This window comes from Panulirus ornatus, chromosome 44, assembly GCF_036320965.1.
Source record: "Panulirus ornatus isolate Po-2019 chromosome 44, ASM3632096v1, whole genome shotgun sequence".
NCBI lineage: Eukaryota > Metazoa > Arthropoda > Malacostraca > Decapoda > Palinuridae > Panulirus > Panulirus ornatus.
This window is the reverse complement of record NC_092267.1, coordinates 3839158-3866642: the sequence shown is the minus strand read 5'-3', so window position 1 is coordinate 3866642 and position 27485 is coordinate 3839158. Positions and strand designations below refer to the sequence as shown.

Below are 27485 nucleotides of genomic sequence, written 5' to 3'. Positions count from 1 at the left end.
ATGACATGTTATCGGGAAGACAGTTATCGGGAAAGACAAGTTATCGGGAAAGACAAATTATCGGGAAAGACAAATTATCGGGAGAGACAAGCATCGGGAGAGACAAGTCATCGGGAAAGACAAGTTATCGGGAAAGACAAGTACCGGGAGAGACAAGTTATCGGGAATGACATGTATCGGGAAGACAATTATCGGGAAAGACAAGTTATCGGGAAAGACATGTATCGGGAAGACAAGTTATCAGGAAAGACAAGCTATCGGGATAGACAAGTCAACGAGAAAGACAAGTCTTCGGGAAAGACAAGTTATCGGAATGACAAGTTATTGGGAAAGACAAGTTATCGGGAAAGACAAGTTATCGGGAAAGACAAGTATCGGGAAAGACAAGTTATCGGGAAAGACATGTATCGGGAAAGACAAGTATCGGGAAAGACAAGCATCGGGAAAGACAAGTTATCGGGAAAGACAAGTTATCGGGAAAGACAAGCATCGGGAAAGACAAGTTATCGGGAAAGACAAGTTATCGGGAAAGACAAGTTATCGGGAAAGACAAGTATCGGGAAAGACATGTTATCGGGAAAGACATGTTATCGGGAAAGACAAGTTATCGGGAAAGACAAGTTATCGGGAAAGACATGTTATCGGGAATGACACGAGAAGGTAGAGAGTTCATCTTTCCAATTCTTCTTTCCAGTATTATCCAGTATGGCTCCCATATATAGCGGCCATGTGATTCGTCTGTAATGTCACCCCTCACATTGTTTTTGAGTCTGCCCCGTACTCACTCATAGACCACACTCATAAAGTCTCACATTAGTGTGAGTTAATCTCCCTCACTAACCTTGTATTGCTCTGTCTAAGCACGCCATCCTTCCTTCACTATATATATATATTCTATAACTTCATCTTCTTACTTCACTATATATTCTATCACTTCATCTTCCTTCACTCTATATACTCTATCACTTCATCTTCCTTCACTCTATATACTATATCACTTCACCTTCCTTCACTCTATATACTCTATCACTTCATCTTCCTTCACTCTATATACTATATCACTTCACCTTCCTTCACTCTATATACTATATCACTTCACCTTCCTTCACTCTATATACTCTATCACTTCATCTTCCTTCACTCTATATACTATATCACTTCACCTTCCTTCACTCTATATACTCTATCACTTCATCTTCCTTCACTCTATATACTATATCACTTCACCTTCCTTCACTTTATATACTCTATCACTTCATCGTCTTCCTTCACTATATATATTCTGCATCTTCATTTCACTTCCCTTAGCTCGATTTCTTTCATCGTACACAATCATCTGAATCGACATCATAATCATATATATATATATATATATATATATATATATATATATATATATATATATATATATATATATATATATATATATATATATATATATATCTTGCTAGACCAACTCTAAATATCACCTACTTAATGTCTACGTCCTAGAATACATTAGGAAAATATTCGTAAGAATCAAATATTAGTAAGAAATCAATATTCGCAAGAATAGATATTAGTAAGAATAGAATATTCGTAAGAAATCAAATATTCGCAAGAAAATAGTAAGAATAGAATATTAGTAAGAATAAAACATTCGTAAGAAATAAGATATTCGTAAAGCAAATATTTGTAAGAAATAAAATACTCGTAAGCATCAAATATTCGTAAGAATGAAATATTCGTAAGATTCAAATATCAGTAAGAATCAGATATTCGTAAGACCTTGTCTGTCACTCAGACATACATTGCTAGTGGCTGTATGACAAGATGTAATTAAGATATATTTTTAGTATCTTATTTATATTCTTCATTAAATTGATAAGTAATTTTGATATTTCCTACTAGGCAGACCCTGCCAGTCACGCTTGTGGAACTGGTTCATCTCGCGTGCGCGCGCGCGCGGCCCCGCCGTTGAAATCACCCAAACATCGCTCGCCACCCGGCTAATCCAACATGTAAATTTTAATTTTTTTTTTTGGACATAAAACTATTCATTTTTGCTTTCTCGTTCCCTGCTCGAATGTGTATGTATATGTGCGTGAATAGGCGTTTATGTGTATATGTGTGTATGGGCATTCTTCGTCTGTTTCCGGGCGCTACCTCGCTGATGTGGGAAACCGTGACCAAGTGTAATGATATATATATATATATATATATATATATATATATATATATATATATATATATATATATATATATATATGTATGTATTGCTACAACCGATTCAAAATTTTAATGATGGGTTCGACAACACCAAATCACCTTTCTGTGTTGTTTAAACATACCTAATAATTCTTATTAGAGTCTGATTTCTTTATCTAAAATATTTATCTGTGGAGACGCCTTAAAACTGTCTCATTTCCAACACACACACACACACACACACACACACACACACACACACACAAATGTATATGTATATATTATTACCAACATTAGACGAACCCCAGAACCCCTTTTACTGAGGACTTCTAATGCTATAACCCCCCCCCCCCCCAATTACACGTCTTCAGCTCTTACTCTGCGCTACGCTCCGTAGCAGAAACAGCCTGGATTCCTTCGAGGCGATAAACTTCTCTGACAAGATTTTACTCTCATTAACGACGAAAATACACGTCTCTTGAAGGTGTTTCTTCGCTCATAGTGTAACCTCAAGCAGGCGGAGTCCGGTAACACACACAGACACACACACACAGACAGACAGACACACACACACACACACACACACACACACACAGACACACACACACACAGACACACACACACACAGACACACACACACACAGACACACACACACACACACACACACACACACACACACACACACACACAGACACACACAGACACAGACACACACACACAGACACACACACACACAGACACACACACAGACACACACACACACACACACACACACACACACACACACACACACACACACAATATGGATGAAGGCAAGCAAGGGTGAATATGTACGTGTGTAAATATATATATATATATATATATATATATATATATATATATATATATATATATATATATATATATATATATATATAATAAGAGCAAGGTTATTAGGTACAGTAGGGTTGAGGGTCAAGTCAATTGGGAGGTGAGTTTGAATGGAGAAAAACTGGAGGAAGTGAAGTGTTTTAGATTTCTGGGAGTGGATCTGGCAGCGGATGGAACCATGGAAGCGGAAGTGGATCATAGGGTGGGGGAGGGGGCGAAAATTCTGGGGGCCTTGAAGAATGTGTGGAAGTCGAGAACATTATCTCGGAAAGCAAAAATGGGTAGGTTTGAAGGAATAGTGGTTCCAACAATGTTGTATGGTTGCGAGGCGTGGGCTATGGATAGAGTTGTGCGCAGGAGGATGGATGTGCTGGAAATGAGATGTTTGAGGACAATGTGTGGTGTGAGGTGGTTTGATCGAGTGAGTAACGTAAGGGTAAGAGAGATGTGTGGAAATAAAAAGAGCGTGGTTGAGAGAGCAGAAGAGGGTGTTTTGAAGTGGTTTGGGCACATGGAGAGAATGAGTGAGGAAAGATTGACCAAGAGGATATATGTGTCGGAGGTGGAGGGAACGAGGAGAAGAGGGAGACCAAATTGGAGGTGGAAAGATGGAGTGAAAAAGATTTTGTGTGATCGGGGCCTGAACATGCAGGAGGGTGAAAGGAGGGCAAGGAATAGAGTGAATTGGAGCGATGTGGTATACCGGGGTTGACGTGCTGTCAGTGGATTGAATCAAGGCATGTGAAGCGTCTGGGGTAAACCATGGAAAGCTGTGTAGGTATGTATATTTGCGTGTGTGGACGTATGTATATACATGTGTATGGGGGGGGGGGGGGGTTGGGCCATTTCTTTCGTCTGTTTCCTTGCGCTACCTCGCAAACGCGGGAGACAGCGACAAAGTATAATAAAAAAATAATAATATATATATATATATATATATATATATATATATATATATATATATATATATATACGTGTATGTTCATATGTATATGTGCGTGTATGTTCATATGTATATGTGCGTGTATGGGCGTTTATGTATATACATGTGTATGCGATTGGATGGGCCGTTCTTCGTCTGTTTCCTGGTGCTGCCTCGCTGACGCGGGAAACGGCGATAAACTATGATAATTAGTATTTATACGAACCCATTTCCATGTATTCGCGATCATTCTAAAGCAGAGAGTATGAAAAACAAATATGAGACCCATCACTTTACAGTTGAACAAGACATTTCATCCTTGGCTGTTCTACCTTGATCATCCCAAGGTGGATTTGCCAGTTACTCGTGAGGTACCGGCGTTACTGGCTCGGTAACTCAGCCGCAACGGTGTAAACTGGCCCGGTAACTCAGCGACAACGGTGTAAACTGACCCGGTAACTCTGCGACGACGGTGTAAACTGGCCCGGTAACTTAGACAACGGTGTAAACTGACTCGGTATCTCAGCCACAACGGTGTAAACTGACCCGGTAACAGCGACAACAGTGTAAACTGACCGGTAACTCAGCGACAACGGTGTAAACTAACCCGGTAACTCAGCGACAACGGTGTAAACTAGCCCGGTCACTCAGCGTCAACGGTGTAAACTAGCCTGGTTACTCAGCAACAACGGTGTAAACTGGCCCAGTAACTCAGCTACAACGGTGTAAACTGGCTCGGTAACTCAGCGACATCGGTGTAAACAGACCCGGTAACTCTGCGACGACGGTGTAAACTGGCCCGGTAACTCAGACAACGGTGTAAACTGGCTTGGTAACTCAGCCACAACGGTGTAAACTGACCTGGTAACTCAGCGACAACGGTTTACACTGACCCGGTAACTCAGACAACGGCGTAAACTGGCTCGGTAACTCAGCCACAACGGTGTAAACTGACCCGGTAACTCAGCGACAACGATGTAAACTGACCCGGTAACACAGCGGCACCGGTGTAAACTGACCCGGTAACTCAGCGACAATTGTGTAAACTGACCCGGTACCTCAGCGACAACGGTGTAAACTGGCCCGGTAACTCAGCGACAACTGTGTAAACTGGCCCGGTAACTCAGCCACAACGGTGTAAACTTGCCTGGTAACTCAGCGATATCAGTACAGAATTACCCAGTAACTCAGAAAACCTGGTACAATTGATCCAGTAACGCATGAAACGCATGACGGGAATAATGCACATGACCCGGTAACGCATGGAACGCATGACGGTAATCATACACATGATCCGGTAACGCATGGAACGCATGACGGTAATCATGCACACAACCCAGTAACGCATGGAACGCATGACGGTAATAATGCACATGACCCAGTAACGCATGGAACGCATGACTGTAATCATGCACATGACCCAGTAACGCATGGGACGCATAACGGTAATCAGACACATGACCCAGTAACGCATGGAACGCATGATGGTATCACACTTACGACCCAGTAACGCACGGAACGCATGGCAGTTATCATACACACGACCCAGTAACGCATAGAACGCATGACGGTAATCATACACATGACCCAGTGACGCATGAAACGCATGACGTTTTTAAATTGGAGGCTCCAGTCACGTACAAAAGTCCACATCAAGGCCGGGCCTTAATTGAAATATAAGAGGTTCATGAAAAGAAAGACAAAGGAAAATTATTAACGAATTCTGGGGGAAGGGAAAAACATGTCTTAAAAAAAGGGCCAGGTCATAGTGACTGGCAAAGATACGAGAAGGTGGAGAGTTCCAAGGCTTGGAGGTGTAGTAGAAGAAACAGATATCAAAATTTCCTCTCCCAGTATTGATGGCAGTTGCTGGAGAATCCCATTAATAGCTGGAGAATCATTAACAGCTGAAGAATCCCATTAATAGCTGAAGAAACCCATTAATAGCTGGAGAAATCCATTGATAGCTGGAGAAGTCACATTAATAGTTGGAGAAATCCATTGATAGCTGGAGAAACCCATTAATAGCTGGAGAAATCCATTGATAGCTGGAGAAGTCAAATTAATAGTTGGAGAAATCCATTGATAGCTGGAGAAATCCATTGATAGCTGGAGAAGTCCCATCAATAGTTGGAGAAATCCATTGATAACTGGAGAAGTCCCATTAATAGCTGGAGAAATCCATTAATAGCTGGAGAAATCCCATTAACAGCTGAAGAATCCCATTAATAGCTGGAGAAACCCATTAATAGCTGGAGAAATCCATTGATAGCTGGAGAAGTCCCATTAATAGCTGGAGAAATCCATTGATAACTGGAGAAGTCCCATTAATAGCTGGAGAAATCCACTAATAGCTGGAGAAATCCCATTAATAGCTGGAGAAAATCTCATTAATAGCTGGAGAAATCCATTAATAGCTGGAGAAATCCCATTAATAGCTGGAGAAATCCCATTAATAGCTGGAGAAATCCCATTAATAGCTGGAGAAATCCATTAATAGCTGAAGTCCCATTGATAGCTGGAGAAGTCCCATTAATAGCTGGAGAAGTCCCATTGATAGCAGGAGAATCCCTTTGATGCCTGGAGAATTCCATTAAAAGTTGGAAAAATCCCATAAATAGTTGGAGAAGTCCCATCTCATAGTAATCACTTCGTACTGGCCTCCACACAAGCCATGCAAAAACTCATGAACATTCTTCATTACACTGAGGCTCAGAGTCGTCCTCTTCCACCATCAAAGTAATAACCAGCTATGAGGCCAGCCATTAATTTCCTGTTAGCTCGTTCGGGCTAGTAATTAAGTCGATAGCTCACGTGACCGCCAGCCGGACAGCACGTGCGGGAAATTACCACGTGTTTGGTGTTGGTGGTCGTGTTAGGGGGTAATGATGATGATGATGATGAACACGAGAGAGAGAGAGAGAGAGAGAGAGAGAAGAGTGGGCGTCCAGGTATTCGGCAACGGGGGAAGTATTCTCATGTTTTCCGATACGTTACAAGGAATATTCAATCCCGGGAATCTTAGATCAGGTGGTGGATAGCGAATATTCTCGTCACATGGAATATTCACCTCGCCATTCTCAGATCAGGTGGTAGATGGCGAATATTCCACGAGAATATCGAGGGTGGGTGGCGAATATTCCAGCAGATGGGGTGGATGGCGAATATTCCACCAGAAGATTAGGGGTGGTGGATGGCGAATATTCCACCAGAAGGTTGGGGTAATGGATGGCGAATATTCCACCAGAAGATTGGGGATGGTGGATGGCGAATATTCCACCAGAAGATCGGGGTGGGTGGATGGCGAATATTCCACCAGAAGATTGGGGATGGTGGATGGCGAATATTCCACCAGAAGATCGGGGTGGGTGGATGGCGAATATTCCACCAGAAGATTGGGGTGGGTGGATGGCGAATATTCCACCAGATGATCGGGGTGGGTGGATGGCGAATATTCCACCAGAAGATTCGGTGGATGACGAATATTCCACCAGAAGATTCGGTGGATGACGAATATTCCACCAGAAGATTCGGTGGATGACGAATATTCCACCAGAAGATTGGGGATGGTGGATGGCGAATATTCCACCAGAAGATTGGGGATGGTGGATGGCGAATATTCCACCAGAAGATTGGGGATGGTGGATGGCGAATATTCCACCAGAAGATCGGGGTGGGTGGATGGCGAATATTCCACCAGAAGCTTGGGAGGTGGTGGATGACGAATATTCCACCAGAAGATTGGGGATGGTGGATGGCGAATATTCCACCAGAGGATTTTGGGGTGGGTGGATGGCGAATATTCCACCAGAAGCTTGGGAGGTGGTGGATGACGAATATTCCACCAGAAGATTGGGGATGGTGGATGGCGAATATTCCACCAGAAGATTTTGGGGTGGAAAACGCACGAGCCTTGCGAATTGAATCACGTTACATGACGACCTTAAGAGATCGATCTTTGGAAAGGGTAAGGCTTTCCCATGGCCTTCCCCCCCCCCTCTTTCCCAGGAGGTCACGTGACCGGATGAGGGGTAAATGAGTCTTGCTTCCTGGGATATTCGCCAATATTGGACTTTGGCCTTTGATCCGACCCGCTCAAGAGCCAATGGACAGACCTCAAAGCATCATTTATTTATCTTTTTATCGTATTTACGTCGGCCGAGACGGCCTGGGGGGACTGAATAGCCCTTAATCAAGGCCATCCCATTAAGCCAGGTACTCATTTTATCGACCTGCCTTTAAAGGGGTGAGGTGGGGTGGAGTGGGAGATGAACAGCTGGGTTAACTGAGGGAACGGCCGATGCGAACCAACAGGATTCGAACCCATGCGATTTCGACCCCCTTGGCGAACCCGTAAATGCTTCATGGTTAGCATCGCCAACTGCTACGCCGCGGAGGTCCAGGGAGGGATAAACACCTGGGTTAACTGAGGGAATGGCCGATGCGAGCCACCAGGATTCGAACCTATGGTGTTTTCGACCCCCTAGGCGAACCAGTAAATGCTTCATGGTCAGCAACGTTAACCGCTAAGCCTCGAAGGTCCAAAACTCTGTGAATGATGTAAGAGTCAATACCATCATCAGAAAATGGATCTGGACAACTAGATAGGGGGAAAAAAGGTGCAAACCATATATTTCCCTTCCCAGGTTCTGCTAATTAGGGGGAAAACTGAACAGACAATTTATCTTACATTGCCCAATGGCGTCTTCTCACTCCTTGTCTTTACTGTGGTGTCAAATGACATCTAGCAACAGCACATGATTTTTATTGTTTAGAACAATACAAGTTGTTAGAGGAAGTATAAAGGCATCTTTTTCTCCCTTGCAGGCCGCATCCTGTACGACATTCCCTGCAAGGTTTGCCACGACCACTCCTCTGGGAAACATTACGGGATCTTCGCCTGCGATGGTTGTGCTGGTTTCTTCAAGGTACGCATTTGCTCTCCGTCAGTTAAAGCACTTGTTCCAATGAGCTTATAACATGGCAGTCAGAGAAATCTGGCAGTCTCATCATTCAGTCACCGATTGTGAAAGCCATTTCAATCAACGTTCACACCTCTCTGCTCTCCTAACTCTTGGTCGTCAGGGCTACATGATCTCAATACTGGCGTTTACTTTTTTCAGCCATCACATTTCTTGTCGTTTATCAGGCTATTGACATGTCTTACCCAATAATCTAAAATTAAGCTTGTCGTCTTTCGTACCCATTCAGACAGATTCATTTTATATGTCCACCATGCAATAGTTTACCCTTCTATCCTACATATAACTAGTCCATAAACACACCAGAGAAATTGTGATTATATGTAATATCTTGACCGCTAGTGCACCGAGCTAAATCTGCTTTGAGTATGTCTCCCTTAAACTGGGATTATCTATGTGTTATTCCGGTATGGCGCGTTGCGCTTAGCCTGGCAATATAATTGATGTAGATTATATTAAAACACAATCTGCGGTTAAGCTCCCCTTCGCCCAACATTACAAGACACGTTAGGCTCCCAAGACTGCATATATAGCATGGCGTTTTAGTATACATAAGTCATAACATGTACACAATGCTCCAATACTTAAAAAAAGATATACATAATGTAATATGCAGCCCCATTCAATGCATAAGGCTAACACCAACTTAAAAGAGTATGGTATTTTTTCTCTTCAATGCTCAAATATTCCTTCAACTCCAGTACACAATTTCCCCCCACCAACAAATGCTTGACCTCACCAGCTATTCAAACTACCTCCCAGCCGTGACCAACTTGGGGCAGCAATGAAGTGTCCCTTTGTGAAACTCTCAAACCTTCCACTTAGCTCATTCCCAGTAGAACCCAGCTACCCACCCTGTAAAGGGGAAGTGGTGAACCCTAAAGTCATCTCACTGTCTAGGGCTTGGGATGATTCTACACACAAGTCATTCAACACACACACACACACACACACACACACACACACACACACACACACACACACACACACACACACATTTCTCCGTCGACCCACAAGAAGAACAACTGGGATATGGCATGGAATATGGCATGGAAGGCTTCAGCTACTGCTGGGTCAAGCTGCACTAACACTGAACCAAGACTCGTTCGTGCTAGTTCACGAGACGAAGGCCCACCTCCATGCTTCAAGGAGCTTTCGATGTGGGCCACTTATTACTTCCCCCAACCTTCGTCGTGGAACAGCACTTTGCTGTAGCACCCTTACTTAAAACATCAATAAATGTGGCATAGAAATGGCTCACAAGAATGGCAGACATGCTGCACGCAAGGACAGCGAGATTAATGGTATAACTCCAAGAAAATATGGCTTCTGGCTGACCAGTTCCTCAGGCGTGGTGGATGTGACAAGCGTTCTGAGTGTGCAAAAATTCATCTAAATGAACAGTCAACTAGTGTGGGACTACAAAGGTTCCCACCCTCGCTGACGCATACTTAGAGAGGTCCTCAGAAGATCGAGGTGATGTTGAAGACGACAGAGAACAGCAGAGAGGATGACTGAAAGACACTCTCTTGTCTCCACCATTGGTTTTTGTTCAGATCTGAATCGCAGGCGCCACGACCTTATGTATTTTTATAATGCCCTCCACATAATGAGGGCCCTTGGCCTGCCATCCAATGACTCATTCAGGAACGCGAAGACAGCTCTTCCCTGTATTGTGTATAATCATAATTCATCGCCGTTTCCCGCGTTACCATCAGGAACAGACGAAGAGAGACAGCATTCGATCACATTCATTCTCTACCTGTCATGTGCATTGCAACGAAACCACAGCTCCCTGTCCACATCCGGGCACGAGAGACCTTTCCTTGGTTTACCGCGAACGCTTCACCTGCCCCCGTAGCCTTGAAACCGCAGCAACCCAGTGGCAGGGACACCGAAAAAGTCGAATGGTGCATGTCTTCTATCCGGATTTCACAAGAGACGAACAAACGTGGTATAACATCCTCCACATTGACCTCAAGACCCTACGTCCTATCAAGAACTCACTCCTCTTTCCATCACTCCAGCAACTCTTTTGCCTCTCTATCAACTTTTCCACATACACCTGTTGACGTTACATAATCTTTGAAATAGAATTGCGCCTTATAGTTTCAGGCTAAATATATATATATCCCCTGCGATATAAGTGTAGATATTGACAGTAACGCTTAATAATTGCTGGTGTTTACATATCTTACAGAGGTCGATCCGTCGCCAGAGGCAGTACGTATGCAAGAGCAAGGCTGAGGGTGGATGTCTGGTGGACAAAACACATCGTAACCAGTGTCGCGCTTGTAGGCTGTCCAAGTGTCTCCAGGCAGGAATGAACAAAGATGGTCAGTGTATTTCAGATCTGTCCTAACTCAGCTCTAGATTCCCCATCGCAGGAAACTCGGGTTCAGTAACTTGAAGCCTTTCGCTAGTAATGAAAACGATGGTTGATGTGTTCCTACGAATTATGCTTTGTGTGTGTGTGTGTGTGTGGATAGTATACTTGTGGTCAAGTATATAAATGGGTGATACTCAACGACCTCAAGAGTTATATATATATATATATATATATATATATATATATATATATATATATATATATATATATATATTATAGCGTTAATGAGATGGCTTTGAGGCACCAGTTCTCGTAATGCCATGAAAAAGTCAGAAAAAAACTTTAGAAGACATTTCGACGAAAACTTGAAAATTATATTTAATGGTGATAATGGAAAAAGGTGAGAACAATGGAAGTAAGGGGAGTGGGGGAGGAATGGGTTGTATTTAGGGAATCAGTGATGGATTGCGCAAAAGATGCTTGTGGCATGAGAAGAGTGGGAGATGGGTTGATTAGAAAGGGTAGTAAGTGGTGGGATGAAGAAGTAAGAGTATTAGTGAAAGAGAAGAGAGAGGCATTTGGACGATTTTTGCAGGGAAAAAATGCAATTGAGTGGGAGATGTATAAAAGAAAGAGACAGGAGGTCAAGAGAAAGGTGCAAGAGGTGAAAAAAAGGGCAAATGAGAGTTGGGGTGAGAGAGTATCATTAAATTTTAGGGAGAATAAAAAGATGTTCTGGAAGGAGGTAAATAAAGTGCGTAAGACAAGGGAGCAAATGGGAACTTCAGTGAAGGGCGCAAATGGGGAGGTGATAACAAGTAGTGGTGATGTGAGAAGGAGATGGAGTGAGTATTTTGAAGGTTTGTTGAATGTGTTTGATGATAGAGTGGCAGATATAGGGTGTTTTGGTCGAGGTGGTGTGCAAAGTGAGAGGGTTAGGGAAAATGATTTGGTAAACAGAGAAGAAGTAGTAAAAGCTTTGCGGAAGATGAAAGCCGGCAAGGCAGCAGGTTTGGATGGTATTGCAGTGGAATTTATTAAAAAAGGGGGTGACTGTATTGTTGACTGGTTGGTAAGGTTATTTAATGTATGTATGACTTATAGTGAGGTGCCTGAGGATTGGCGGAATGCGTGCATAGTGCCATTGTACAAAGGCAAAGGGGATAAGAGTGAGTGCTCAAATTACAGAGGTATAAGTTTGTTGAGTATTCCTGGTAAATTATATGGGAGGGTATTGATTGAGAGGGTGAAGGCAGGTACAGAGCATCAGTAGAGAGCTCAGGTGGTATAGAATGGTAAGATGTTGTGGTACAGGATGTCGCCTTGCTAAGAGTAATGTATGTGGACACTTAAAAAGCAACTTGGATTTGTAAGTAGCATTTTGACTGGAACATGCTAAAATCATATAAATGTGGATAGAATGGTAAAGTATGAATATATGGTGGGAAAGGAAAGGTATGTTAAAGCCAAGAAAAGTATTTTTCGAGGATGTAAGGCTTGTGTACGTGGAAGTAAGGTTATGATTGGTAATTCATGTAATGTAGGTCAGCAGGGGGCTACGTGTCTCCATGGTTGTTTAATTTGTTTAGGAGGTGTATAGGAGTGAGTCAAGAGTTTTGAGAGGAAGAAGGGAAGAGAGAGTTGTGGGAAGAGCACTTGGAAGTGGTTGTTGTTGTCGCGATGATCAGCGCGCCTTTGGTTGTATTATGCTGCAATAATGAGAGCTGGCCTGATCATTGATAATGTGGAAGAAGAAAGTTACATGTAAATGTAATAAGAGAATGTCCTAATATACAGAGGTTCAAGGTAACGACAATGGAGAGTGATTGAATTCGAAAACTGAAGAAGTAAGTGTGATTGAACGAACTGGATCCCTGTCGACAGCGGGCACGAGAGACCTTCCTGTGAAGCGGAAAGTTGGGAGGGGCCCCGAAAACTTTGGAGCCTGAAAATGTGGGCAGGAACAATTATTCGGAAAGCAAAGCATGGGTTTATGTTTAAGAATAGGATTCCAAATGTTGTAAGGTCTCGCAGGCGTCGGCTAGTTAAGTGTCAGAATGGATGTGCTGAAATGAGAATGTTTGGGGCAACTGTGTGTATGATTTCACTCGATGTGACGTAAGAGTCTGAAAGTAGAATGTTTGAATTCGCTCAGCCATTGGTATAATTTGTGAATCAGTACTGAAAAAAAAAAGGTATGAAATGACTGAAATTTGAACATGTCCGCTGGATGGAATCGCCAAGTCGCCCACAAATCTTCCCACTGACGCGGCTCTTCCTCTCACCAAACACTCACCATCGCCATACGTGCATGCTACCAACCTTCAAATTCCCCATTAATATTCTGGACTATTTTTAATAGGAAATTCCTCCCGATGTATTAATACAGGCCATGGGGATGTAGCTGTCCTATCTAGACTGATAACGAGGAGAAGAGAATGAGAGAAATACTGTTGGAATGAAGTGGTAGTAGTACTGGGGAGACAAGTCGCGCGGGAGACGTGACGCGGCAACAGCTGACCTCCAGGGCTTGGAGCGTTGGAGTCGAGCGTCGACCCTCCCCTTTCCAGTGCTCTCTGGACACCTTCGAGAACTAGAATTACTTCTCAGCTTCGTTATCAGTCGATATTTCAGTCGCTGAAGCAGGGTAATGGCTCTCGGCTACTGAGAAATGCCCAGGAATCTGCCAGACTCATCTGAACGTTACTGGACTATCTCTATGTACGCTGATAATCACAGTCATGCATGTACCGAAAATTTGGACAAATGTAAACTAAAATGTTATCTATCACGACATTGGTTGTCAGGATGTGGAATATCTATGGCAGGTAAGACCCAGCGACTGCCATTCATGCATTGGTTTCGATTCTAACAGTCTGTCCACACCACAGCCCAGCCACTCATGCACCTACGAAGGGTTAGTCGATAAAGTGGGTACCTGCTTAGGTTAGGATATATATATATATATATATATATATATATATATATATATATATATATAAATCAGTGTTAATAGGATGGTTTTGATTAGGGCCTCAGTTGCTCGTCTCGTTCCACTAACAATTTTTTTTTTTTTAACGATGTCATTAAAATACATTTGTGCCTTGTAATATTAGACTTGCCTCGCCTCCAGCGTTTGTCTCGTAGACCAAGAATTGCCTGACGCACTTGGCTTGTTCTCCAACTTGATGTGATGTTCACAGCCCCATGAGGTCTGGTGCAGCTGTGACATCTCCGTCACACTGCATAACAAGCCATAGACTTGGCACTCGGGATCCAGATTTTCACACGATTGCATAGAAACAACGTTGAAAGAGTGTGATAATCTTGTACTTCACGTCTTCTGAATCTGTAATATAGATGACGCCGTAGTCTCCGTACGGTATATCACCGATTTATCAACGGTATCGGCTCAGACACCGATGATTTTGAGGCCACAAGCCGATTTCATCGGGCTCTGTCGAGTGAGCGCGCGCGCAACACGCACTGCTCACTTGCCGCGGGTGGGGCGAGTACCATTCCCAGCCTCGGAGGTTCTCCCGCCGGGCGACCGTTATGAGGCCAGGCTCTTCCCCTCTCTCCACCTCCGCCACCCTATAATTACGATGCCCCTGTGATGCACCACACACTGCCCCCGTAACTCACCCATATTGTACGCTGGGGAGGAAGGGGAGGGTTTTATAACCCAACGAGTGTGATTCTTGCGAGGCATCTCAAGAGTCCACGGGGGTAACTGTGCATCGACAAATTGTATCCAGATGCGTAATCAGACACCGTTAAGAGTTCGTACACCTTGTCTAGTGCGAGTCTCGACCCCGGGAAGCGGTTGTCGAAAGGCAGCAAAGTCCAGGACACGCCTCCCGCGCGACAGCATAATCACTGGGGGTAAAGTGGTTGGGTCCAGAATCCGGGTCAGGTTACGCGGTGTCTGCCATTATCACGGCGCAGCCCCCTCCCTTCCCCACCCTGCAGCGCCCACGACCATGATGTTTATTCCGGAGCGGATTTCCAAGAGATTAATGCAGTCGACGCTTCTCTCCATGCGGGACCGAAAAGCTAACAGTATAGCGTGGCTTTTTTATCCACGCAAGTCGAAGTAAAGGTCTTGGATCGTGTTTGATATACGATTCGGTTCATCGAGGTCGTGTAACACTTCAAGACATAGGCGAATGGAGTTGATAATGGTGCTTTAAATACGAGCGACTGTGGTCGCTAATACTTTTACGGAAAGCCAGGGTGAACTGAAGCAAATAATAAGTGCCCTTGAGAGGTTAGTGTATCGTTTGAATTTAATGCCGACAATGAAAAAAAAAATATTAGTTACGTGCATCAGAATGGAGAATGAACACTGCTAACATGATTTGAATTATTTGTTAGGGACTGTGAGAACAATTTTCAACACATGTATATGGATCATCCACAGCTTTGCCGTCTCATAAACTAACATACTAACAAACTAACCTAAATGTCTCAGGGCCATCAAAGAAGTATATGAGAGATGTGAACGAAGTCTTGAGTAGTTAGAGGGTGCGTGACGCTATATGAGGAGTGCGCTATAGAGGTATAGAGAGATGGGTATGAAAGGGTGCGTGACGCCACATGAGGAGGTACAGAGGGTGCGTGGCGCACACATGAGTTGATACAGATACGAGACTGTGAGGGCAGACCAAGGAAACTAAGAAACAGCAAAACACACTGACGATACACGAGAAATGACTGAATGAGCGAAGAGGATTTACTGAGAGAGAGAGAGAGAGAGAGAGAGAGAGAGAGAGAGAGAGAGAGAGAGAGAGAGAGAGAGAGAGAGAGAGAGAGAGAGAGAGACCGAAGAATTAAGAAATAACGTAACGAATAGAAGACAAGTAACGTAGAATACAATGAATGAAGCAGACAAAAAAAAGAAAATGTTATATTGACAAAAAAGAAATGGGGGGAAGGGGGTGGTAAAAAAAGGGGGGGATGGGAAACGGGGAAATAAGAAGAAACTAGAACCTATGCAAGGGAATCAGTCGATATTAAGTAGAAATGAACTATTGGCAAAGACAAAGGCACGCCGTCTGGAAATTAATGTTGCACTAGACAAAAAGTTCGTATGACATGGATCGAGTACGTATATTGGAAAACATCCCAATTGAGCGCGTGATCAAGTATATTCCTTGACGTCCACGGGGAAATGAAAAACGTTAACTTCCCAAGTGCACTGTCGTGTAATAATCACATAGAGGAGTTACAAGAAAGAAATATAAGTCAGTTGTTTTATGACTTACATCTCTTTCATGTATCTACCCTGATGATGTGATTATTATGCACTTGAGAACTTAATGTGTTTCATTTCCCCGTGGACAAAAAAGAATAGCACGTATATATAACTTAGATATAAGGTAGGGATGTTACAGTATAAGGAATTCTGGTGTGGGTAGAGGATGATAGAGAGTGCAGGGTATGGACTGAGGGGTTGGAATTCAAAACAAAAGGTAAAAAGAATAGTAACGCTACTAAAATGAATATACAAAGCAGGGTGTGTGTATGTGTGTTATGAAAAGGGTCAGGCGAGCGAGCTGAATGGAAATAGTTACGAGTATATGGTAACACGTGAAGGTGGCCATATACATACAGATATGACTGTACGACATTAGTGATTTTAAACCATACAACAAAGAGACTTTGAGGTCCAGATGACTGCAGGAACTGAAGACAGTACGTGGTATGTGTTTGGCCAGCAAAAGATCGTATAAAATTAGATCACATGGTTTCAGTAGTGGTAAAGGATGTGTGGATCAGGTGTTTGCTTTGAAGAACATATGCGAGAAATACTTATCAAAACATGGATTTGTATGTAGCGTTTATGGATCTGGAGAAGGCATATGATAGAGTTGATAGAGATGCTCTATGGAAGGTATTAAGAGTATATGGTGTGGGAGGCAAGTTGCTAGAAGCAGTGAAAAGTTTTTATCGAGAATGTGAGGCTTCTGTACAAGTAGAAAGAGAGGAAAGTGATTGGTTCCCAGTGAATGTCGGTTTGCGGCAGGGGTGCGTGATGTTTCCATTGGTGTTTGAATTGTTTATGGATGGGGTTGTTAGAAAGGTGAATGCAAGAGTTCTGGAGAGAGGGGCAAGTATGCAGTCTGTTGTCGATGAGGGGGCTTGGGAAGTGAGTCAGTTGTTGTTCGCTGATGATACAGCGTTGGTGGCTGATTCGGGTGAGAAACTGCAGAAGTTGGTGACTGAGTTTGGTAAAGTGTGTGAAAGAAGAAAGCTGAGAGTAAATGTGAATAAGAGCAAGGTTATTAGGTAGAGTAGGGCTGAGGGACAAGTCATTTGGGAGGTAAGTTTGAATGGAGAAACACTGGAGGAAGTGAAGTGCTTTAGATATCTGTGAGTGGATTTGGCAGCGGATGAAACCAAGGAAACGGAAATGAGTCACAGGGTGGGGGAGGGGGCAAAGGTTCTGGAAACGTTGAAGTATGTGAAGGCGAGAACATTATCTCGGAGAGCAAAACTGGGTATGTTTGAAGGAATAGTGGTTCCAACAATGTTATATGGTTGTGAGGCATATGCTATAACTAGGGTTGTGCGGAGGAGGGTGGATATGTTGGAAATGAGATGTTTGAGTACAAAACGTGGTGTGAGGTGGTTTGATCAAGTAATGAGAGGGTAAGAGAGATGTGTGGTAATAAAAAAAGTGTGGTTGAGAGAGCAGAAGAGGGTGTTTTGAAATAGTTTGGGCACATGGAGAGAATGAGTGAGGAAAGATTGACCAAGAGGATATATGTGTCGGAGGTGGAGGGAACGAGGAGAAGTGGGAGACCAAATTGGAGGTGGAAAGATGGAGTGAAAAAGATTTTGTGTGATCGGGGCCTGAACATGCAGGAGGGTGAAAGGAGGGCAAGGAATAGAGTGAATTGGATCGATGTGGTATACCGGGGTTGACGTGCTGTCAGTGGATTGAATCAGGGCATGTGAAGCGTCTGGGGTAAACCATGGAAAGCTGTGTAGGTATGTATATTTGCGTGTGTGGACGTATGTATATACATGTGTATGGGAGTGGGTTGGGCCATTTCTTTCGTCTGTTTCCTTGCGCTACCTCGCAAACGCGGGAGACAGCGACAAAGCAAAAAAAAAAAAAAAAAAAAAAAAAAAAATATATATATATATATATATATATATATATATATATATATATATATATATATATATATATATATATATATGCCTCTGTATATATATGTATGTATACGTTGTGGGTGTTTATGTATATACATGCGTATGTGGGTGGGTTGGGCCATTCTTTCCTCTGCTTCCTTGCGGTACCTCGCTAACGCGGGAGACAGTATAATATGAAAAAAAAAAGGTCTTGTTACTTGGGAGCAATGTGGATAGAGGAAACAAAATGAATGTACAGACGAAATAATTTTTCTTTACTGACTTTTCGTGAGAAAACTAGAACGTATGATGGAGGATATGATGTTTTTCTTGGTTCTTGAGAAGCCATTTGATGCAGTTGAAGGAAAAGCAACGCGTAAATACAAAGGATTACAAAGGATTTCAAATAGCAGACCAATGGGAAGCTATCAGAAACTGACAGATTAGTGTGGTTAAAAACTGATAGACATTAAGATGATTTAGACAGTAAAAATGGCAACTTTTTAATGTAATTCTTTCGTTGGTACTGTACACAAGCAATACCTTTTGAGAAAGTGCATTGGATCGGATTATAGAATTTAGGCTTATAAGCCAAGCACCAGAGTATCTAAGGCTATTCAGCGCTCTTAATACAGTTTAGAATATTCTGTCTTAGAAATTCAATTTAACCACACAAAAAAAAGGGGGGGGGGGGGTCCTCGGAGCCCTGGTTCAAACGAATGACCAGTCCAGTCTTAAGAGACCAAGAACGTCGGAACGAAATGTATAGGCGGAGTGACTACTTTGGGTTCGTGTGAGAGGTCACGCTTAACCTCTGCAGCTTGGGTTAAACTTACCTACCAGGGAGAGGAAAATCCCGGTTGCCATAGCTCAAGCCATCACTGCACTCCACACAAACCCCACCACTGTGTTGAGGTCCAAGGAGTTCGAGGGGCGCTGGTGAGAGAGTGAATGGGTGTGTGTGTCACAAGACCTTGAATATATAGATAATGAGGGTGTGTTAGCGTCGTATGTAGATGGCATTATGGTTATTTCACGAGACGAGAGTAAGATGGGATGCTCACAAGAACACGACCATCATTATCATATATTACCTGTAGCTTTATAATACACTCGTGTGACGTCACCTCCCTCTCCTACACCTCACTGTACCTCTATACAATATGCTGTTCCGTTGGCTGTATGAAAGACAAAAGAATGTATGAAAGAAGAGTACATACGAGAAGTGAAGTGGCTGTGGTGAGAGAGAGAGAGAGAGAGAGAGAGAGAGAGAGAGAGAGAGAGAGAGAGAGAGAGAGAGAGAGTTTGATGCATGTATCGACAGATAACAAGACATCCCTTCCTCTTCAAGGACGTTGGACCGCTTCAAACATGTTTTTTAGAAGAAACTTATTTTTATGTCAGACATTACAAAACACTGGGAATCCTGTATTCTATTTTGTACCTTGTTCTGTTCTATCCAAGACCAAAGCCTTGCAGAAACTCTCATATTTCTCCATCTTTATGACCTGAACACCGAGGCGTTTGGCGAGACATGTGGCCACGTCCATACTCGGCCTTAAATGATTATTACTTTCAACGTTATCAGTTGATTAAGCCAGATATGATGTGATGTTCCCCCAACAGCTGTACAACACGAGAGAGGACCCAGGAACTCAACCTTGAGGCGTCAGATGTCCCTTTACTTCAAGGACCACAGCCCAGAGTCGCCGCCCCAACGCCCACGGAGCCCCACGCCGCCCACGGAGCCACCGCACCCACGCTCACCCTCGTCCGCCATCACCCACATGCCGGCCATATCAGTCAGCGCGGCCATAGCTCTGCCGTTCCCGCCTCCTCCTCCTCCTCCTCCGCCTCCGCCCACACACCCAGCCCTGGGCGTCAAGCTGTCTATGCCACAGCGCCACCACACCACCACGGTGGCTCGGAGCGTCCACTCGGACTTACCCCGACCACCGCCAGAGATCACAGCCTTCACGCTAGATCGCATGCACGTCCTCACCACCCGCGCCAGCACCCTCTTAGCACCGACGCCCAAGGTAAGGCTCATCCTTATTCACCCGTCACCACCTTCACGTACGCCGTCAGCCGTATTTCAGGGTCTTAAGGATCGGTAAACTCTAGTCAATAAGTAGATGAAATACTCCTAGTAATGTCTATGAATAAATCTAGATCATTTCCAAACCTCAAGTCTCAGTTTAAGACATGAAAATGAGAACTGTGAGTGATCGAGGAGGATGGTGTGTTACTAACGCTGTGTGTGTGTGTGTGTGTGTGTTTATACAGTACCCACATGAACTCGCACTGCCGGTCCTGACTTCCCCGGACACCGTGTGCGAGACAGCTGCACGTCTGCTCTTCATGAACGTTCGCTGGGCCAAGCAACTGCCTGCCTACACTGCCCTGCCCTTCAGAGATCAGGTTGGTGCGTGTGCTTCTAAAATTGTGTGTGTGTGTGTGTGTGTGTGTGTGTGTGTGTATGCGTGAGAGAGAGAGAGAGAGAGAGAGAGAGAGAGAGAGAGAGAGAGAGAGAGAGAGAGAGAGAGAGAGAGACCACACAGACCAAGCGAGGTCACCTGGCTTTAACACTACTTAAAAAAAAGGAAAAAGATATAGTCCCCTTAAAAGCAGATGAAAAGGATAGCAAGTCGAAGTCTCTTTCCCCACCCTCCACTCCCTCCAGCAACACGCCGGACGGAAAACAAGAAGAAAAAAAATACCTTGCTGGACAAATATGACTGGAGGAAATTCTTAAAGACAGACACAGAGTTACCGACTGTGAACCATTAGATAACAGGACACTTCACTGTTCATGTGGGCAGTAAAAACCATATTTGACAAACAGCACGAAGTACACATGACATTCTAGTGACAAGCTTTGCATGGCAATCTAAAAGGATGGCGAATCACCATAGAAAAACAATGATTAGTCGTCTCTACGCTGAACCACGTGGAACTTTAGTATTTCAACACCTTTGCCCATCTCAAAAGTTCCCTGATCTGTGTTCCTTGTTCCCTCTCTATCAGACGTGTATGATTCCACGTCAGCAGCCCTTTTCTGACCTAAGCCTATCCATCACCAAGTATAACCTGCAGGTGGACACTGTCATGAATCTCCCAGTATATAAACTTCATCGAGACATCCCTTCCCCTCTTGGACTTTGCCTGCCCTTGAAGTACGACTTCAACACATCTGTCGTATGTGATGTTCTCTATCCCTCGACACCGCCTCGTAAGCCACGACTTTGCGTAATAGTCAGCCGCTGTCCTCAACTCTCGTATAGCAATCCTCGTCACAGCTACAACACTCGCCATCTCTCGCCACCATTGTCAAACAATACAATATCTACTGGCAGGAACTTATATACTGTGTGGCGGGGTGGCGACGGAAATAGATGAAGGCAGCAAGTATGAATATATACGTGTGTATATTGTATATGATTCCAACAATGTTATATGTTTGCGAGGCATGGGCTATAGAGTTGTGCGGGGGAGGGTGGATGTGTTGGAAAGGACAATATGTGGTGTGAGGTGGTTTGATCGAGTAAGTAATGAAAGGGTAAGAGAGATTTGTGGTAATAAAAAGAGTGCGGTCGAGAGAGCAGGAGAAGGGTGTTTTGAAATGGTTTGGTCACATGGAGGGAGTGAGTGAGGAAAGATTGACAAAGAGGATATATGTGTCAGAGGTGGAGGGAACGAGGAGAAGTGAGACACCAAATTGGAAGTGGAAGGATGGAGTGAAAAAGATTTTGAGCGATCGGGGCCTGAATATGCAGGAGGGTGAAAGGCGTGCAAGGAATTGAGTGAATTGGAACGATGTGGTATACCGGGGTCGACGTGCTGTCAATGGATTGAACCAGGGACATGTAAAGCGTCTGGGGTAAACCATGGAAAGTTTTGTGCGGCCTGGATGTGGAAAGGGAGCTGTGTTTTCGGTGCATTATACATGACAGCTAGAGACTGAGTGTGAACGAATGTGGCCTTTGTTGTCTTTTCCTAGCGCTACCTCGCACGCATGCGAGGGGAGGGGGTTGTCATTTCATGTGTGGCGGGGTGGCGACGGGAATGAATAAAGGCAGCAAGTATGAATTATGTACAGGTGTATATATGTATATGTCTGTGTATGTATAAGTATGCATACATTGAAATGTATAGGTATGTACATGTGCGTGCGTGGACATGTGTATGTGGGTGGGTTGGGCAATTCTTTCGTCTGTTTCCTTGCGCTACCTCGCTAACGCGGGAGACAGCGACAAAGCATAAAATAATATCTAAATAGATATATGTATGTGTCTAAGTATATACATGTATGGATACATTGATATGTATATGTATAAGTGTGTGTATGTGCGTATATATATAAATATATATATATATATATATATATATATATATATATATATATATATATATGTGTGTGTGTGTGTGTGTGTGTGAGTGGTTGGGCCATTCTTCGTCTGTTTCCTTGCGCTACCTCGCTGACGAGGGAAACATCGGTTAAAGAAAAAACTATTTTCTTGACAGTGTTCTCGGTAACCATGCTCGATAATGACACGACTCAAAGTTATCCGCTCCTTCCCCTGGGAAAAGATATCGTACCAGAAACGTATACTTTCGTTGGAGTACTGTCTCCATCTAGCGAGATCAAGCACTCTCGCCCTTTCTTGCAAACTGTTTGAACACAAACTTGCTACGTGCCATTTGGCCTCCAAAGCTCTTTTGCGTGATTTCGTGTCGTACATCTTTGTGCTTCCAGGACCTATCCGTCTCCTTCTTAACATACGCTCTTTTTTTTTTTTTTTTCTTGAAGGTTTAGCGCTTTTTTTTCTCAGCGTTTATCTCATCGAGCCATTTTTTTTTTTTTTTTTTCCAAATCGATGCTTGATCCCTTATACATCGATCAAATGACTTAGGGCGATCCATAGACTTGTCTATGATATTTGCTTCACGCATCTGTTCTTCCTTCCTTTACAGCTTTACGTGATCATTTCTTAATCGTGTGTGCTTTATACTTCCATATGTGTGTGTGTGTGTGTGTGTGTAAGCACGATCGATAATTCCCCATGTATTTTAAGGCTTCTTAACATTTCCAAAACAGTCTACTTCAATGCTATTTATCTAGAGACTCAACGCCGTAACTGTCCAAAGTATAAGCTTTTAGAAGTCTTGTTCTTCTGTATTGTGATATATATGGACAAACACGGGACTATCATCATCTCAGTAAAACATATAAACGTGAATTTACGAAAAAAAAAAAAAAAAATGCTGAAAAAATGCTAGACAGCCCTCTGCTGATCAGCGGGTGGCCAGCCCAGATTGAACTAATAGCGCAATTACGCGAAAGAAAATGGTACTAATGAAGTGCGATCTTATTACACAGCTGTTACTGCTGGAGGAAGGCTGGCGGGAGCTCTTCGTCCTCTCCGCAGCCCAGTTCCTCTTACCCGTTGAGGCTGGGCCTCTTCTAGCCTCCTCTGGTCTCAGCGGCGAGCCATCGGACCGTCTGCTCCCCATCTTACAAGACATTAAACTCTTCCAGGACATCCTCACGAAATTCAAGGCCATTTGCGTCGATCCAACGGAGTATGCGTGCCTCAAAGCCATTGTTCTCTTCAAAACAGGTGAGGAAACTCGATACATTTGTCTTGCATTAACAAAATAACAGGTTTCAAGGTGCAGGTCTGGCAACTAGTCACACACGTAACAGTACGTTGAAATATCTAAAATGTTTTCCCTGTTGTAATTACTAAACATTAAGTACGCATATATATATATATATATATATATATATATATATATATATATATATATATATATATATATATATATATATATATATATATATATATATATTACTTCTAATATAGAAGGAAATGAAACACTAAGTTCGCAAGTGCACTTTCGTGTAATGATCACATCATCAGGGGAGATACAAGAAAAAAATATAAGTCATTTCATATACAACGAAGAGACGTAGCTAGGACGCCATTTGGTAAACAGTCACTATTTCGGGGTAGTAATTGTTCACCAAATAGCGTCCTAGCTACGTCTCTTCGTTGTAAATCAACTGACATTCTTCTTTCTTGGATCTCCCCTGACGATGTGATCATTACACGAAAGTGCACTTGGGAACTTACCGCGTTTCAGTTCCCCGTGGATTAGAAGGAATTTACTAGATCGCGCGCTCAGTTGTGATCTTTTCCAAATATACATTCTCTTTTCCCATATTTTGACTTTAGAACGCATTATGTCAAAGAATGCGACAAGAATAATGTCCATAAACGCTATCATTTCTTCGCGTATCCCTTCCTCACGCATGCGCCAGTGACCTAATCATTTCCACCCGTGCCAGTAGTGTGGGAGAGCGGAGGTGTGGAGGTCAAGGGACTTCGTGACTTGGGTGCTGTGGCAGCCCTGCAGGACCAGGCGCAGCTGTCCCTCAACAAGTACATCACCACAGCCTATCCTACCCAGCCCTTCAGGTGAGACCCACTAACACAAGCGCCTTTCTTCAGTGATTTTGAATTATTTTGAGTTTCTAATTGCACGCAGGAGATGCTAAATTGAATCTATTCATAGCCTGATAAAAACCACAAAGGTCTGTTTGTTCAATGACAAAGAACAATACATAAAAAATTCCAAGTTAATGTGTGAGTCAATTTTTAGATTAGGTGACATTACAAATAGTCGATTATGGACTATATTTAAAGTTCCAGTCATGAATAGTAAGTATGAACGTATTAACATACTGGTCTTAGATTATAGTTCTACACCTAACATGTATTCTAATCTAACATATATACTAACATGTATAACAGTCTAACATATTAACATGTATTATAATCTAACATATATTCTTGGATGACAAAAAAAAAATTTCCTCAAACTCTTCCTCTCAGTGGTTTTCCCCGTCAAAGGTTAGTTTTGCTGTATAGACAACTATCAGAGAATTGAAGATAAAAAAAGTAATTAAGAAATGAATTTACTTTTTCTGTTCACCCTTCCCCGTAACAACAACTACAAAAACCAATATATTTGCTTATGTTGTTTGAAGCAATTTCCTTTCATACTGGACAATTAAGAGCGTAACAATGACTCCACAAAGCCTAGTGCGTATTCTATTCTATTTGAACCAATTTCCATTCATAATGAACAACTAAGACCTTCTTATCCTATTTGCGCCAATTTCCTTTCACACTAGACAATTAAATGCGTAACAATGACTCCACAAAGCCTAGTCCGTACTTAAAAACATGAAAGTCCCAGAGAAACCTAATTACACATCGATCTCTCTTTTGCCCTCCTCAGGTTTGGGAAGCTGCTGTTGCTCCTACCTTCCCTGAGAGCAGTGGGATCACGCACCATCGAGGACCTCTTCTTCAGGAAGACCATAGGGGCCATATCCATCGAGCGAATCATCTGCGACATGTACAAGACAGCAGAATTCTGATACTTGTAGAATTCGGAGATAAGAAAATAGAACTAAACAAAATGTCTTATTGTAGCAGACATTTTGTAGATTTTCTACATCAGATACATGAAAGGAACGCCTAGAACGAGGATTATTATGTATTAAAGGAAACGAAGCTGTGTTTACGGATGATAATAGGCTGCATTATACTTTCGATCGAAAAATCTGTGATAAGACAGATCATTGAAATTTATATATTTTGGAAATTTCAGTCTACTTCCAAAAGGAACAGATTTATGCAATATAAAAACTGAATCGTCTTCCCCAGTCGGTGATTAAGGAGAAGTCAATGCTTCGTAAAACTTAAAACATAATTCACGTGGCAGAAACTAAAATATCTTACACATTTCGTGAAAGTGATTGACGTGGGGAAAAAAGTCTCTCCAATGTTTAATGTGGAAAACATAGAACTATACTCGTAGTCTCCTTACTTAGGATATTACTACAGGTTCTTCCATATCAGCTGTGACTGTTTTAGTGTTGACTTTTATTGTACATATTGTTAAGACATATTTTGCTGTTTTCAGTCTATCGTGCTACTTTAAGCATCTTCTTTTGTACTTAAAAGAACACTTTTACCTCACACCTTTACTGCACTGTAAATATCATGATGCATCAGATAATTATTGAATAAAATTATATTTGATTTTAGTTCCATTTTCTGACATCCTTGTTGTTCAAGCGTCGTGGAGGAACCTTACATTTAGGAATGTATCAGACTTTAAGTTGGATTTCAAGACCTGAACTGGTGTTTCAAAAGACTGTACATCGCGAGGGCCAAGTAAGTTGAGACGGATGAACTAAAATAAGGGCTTTACCCACGTCAAGCAACAGAGAAGCAAGATGAATATTTGACTCGCATAAATTAAGACATTCATCCCTGGGGATAGGGGAGAAAGAATACTTCCCACGTATTCCCTGCGTGTCGTAGAGGCAACTAAAGAGGAGGGAGCGGGGGATGGAAATCTTCCCTTCTCGTTTTTAATTTTCCAGAAGAAGGAACAGAGAAGGGGGTCAAGTGAGGATTTCCCTCAAAAGCTCAGTCCTCTGTTCTTAACGCTACCTCGCTAACGCGGGAAATGGCGAATATTATAGATAAAGAATTAAGACATTATGAATCCTAACCCAGGAAAGGATTCAGAAAAACAACGAGTGTAATATACACCAGTTCTGAGGTAAGATGGTGTCATGTCGCTTCAAAGAAATATCCAAAACTCCCCATGTAAGCTGTCATATACACTATCTTGTAAATCACAATATACAACGTCATTTAGATATTGAATTTCCAACAATTTAGGGACAGAGGAATCGGTTATATCTTAAATATCCATCATAAACTTCAGAGATAAAATGAATACCATTTTATTCTGTTCATATAAAGAAAACATTGTGGTCCTCTTTACAGCCTTCCTACCTTCAAGACAATATTACAACTTAATGGCTCATACTAATATCTTTTCCCCATAGGTACTTATTTATTCATCTTTCATCCCATGATGGCCGCGAGGTAGGCAAACATACATTTATTCGTAGAAATAGAGAAAGGAAAGGAAAGATGATGAAAGACACGAGAGTATGGG

At 42.7% G+C, this 27485-nt stretch overlaps 1 protein-coding gene across 1 annotated transcript; it reads left to right on the top strand.

Annotated features, from left to right (window-relative positions):
* Positions 1-26556, top strand: tll (nuclear receptor subfamily 2 group E member tailless). The gene is made up of 8 exons (XM_071687948.1): positions 1-304; positions 8808-8908; positions 11163-11298; positions 20061-20473; positions 20721-20855; positions 23815-24055; positions 24790-24916; positions 25743-26556. The coding sequence occupies exons 1-8, from the start codon at positions 1-3 to the stop codon at positions 25882-25884; spliced, it is 1599 nt and encodes a 532-aa protein (XP_071544049.1). The 3' UTR covers positions 25885-26556.
* Positions 26557-27485: the final 929 nt, after the last annotated feature.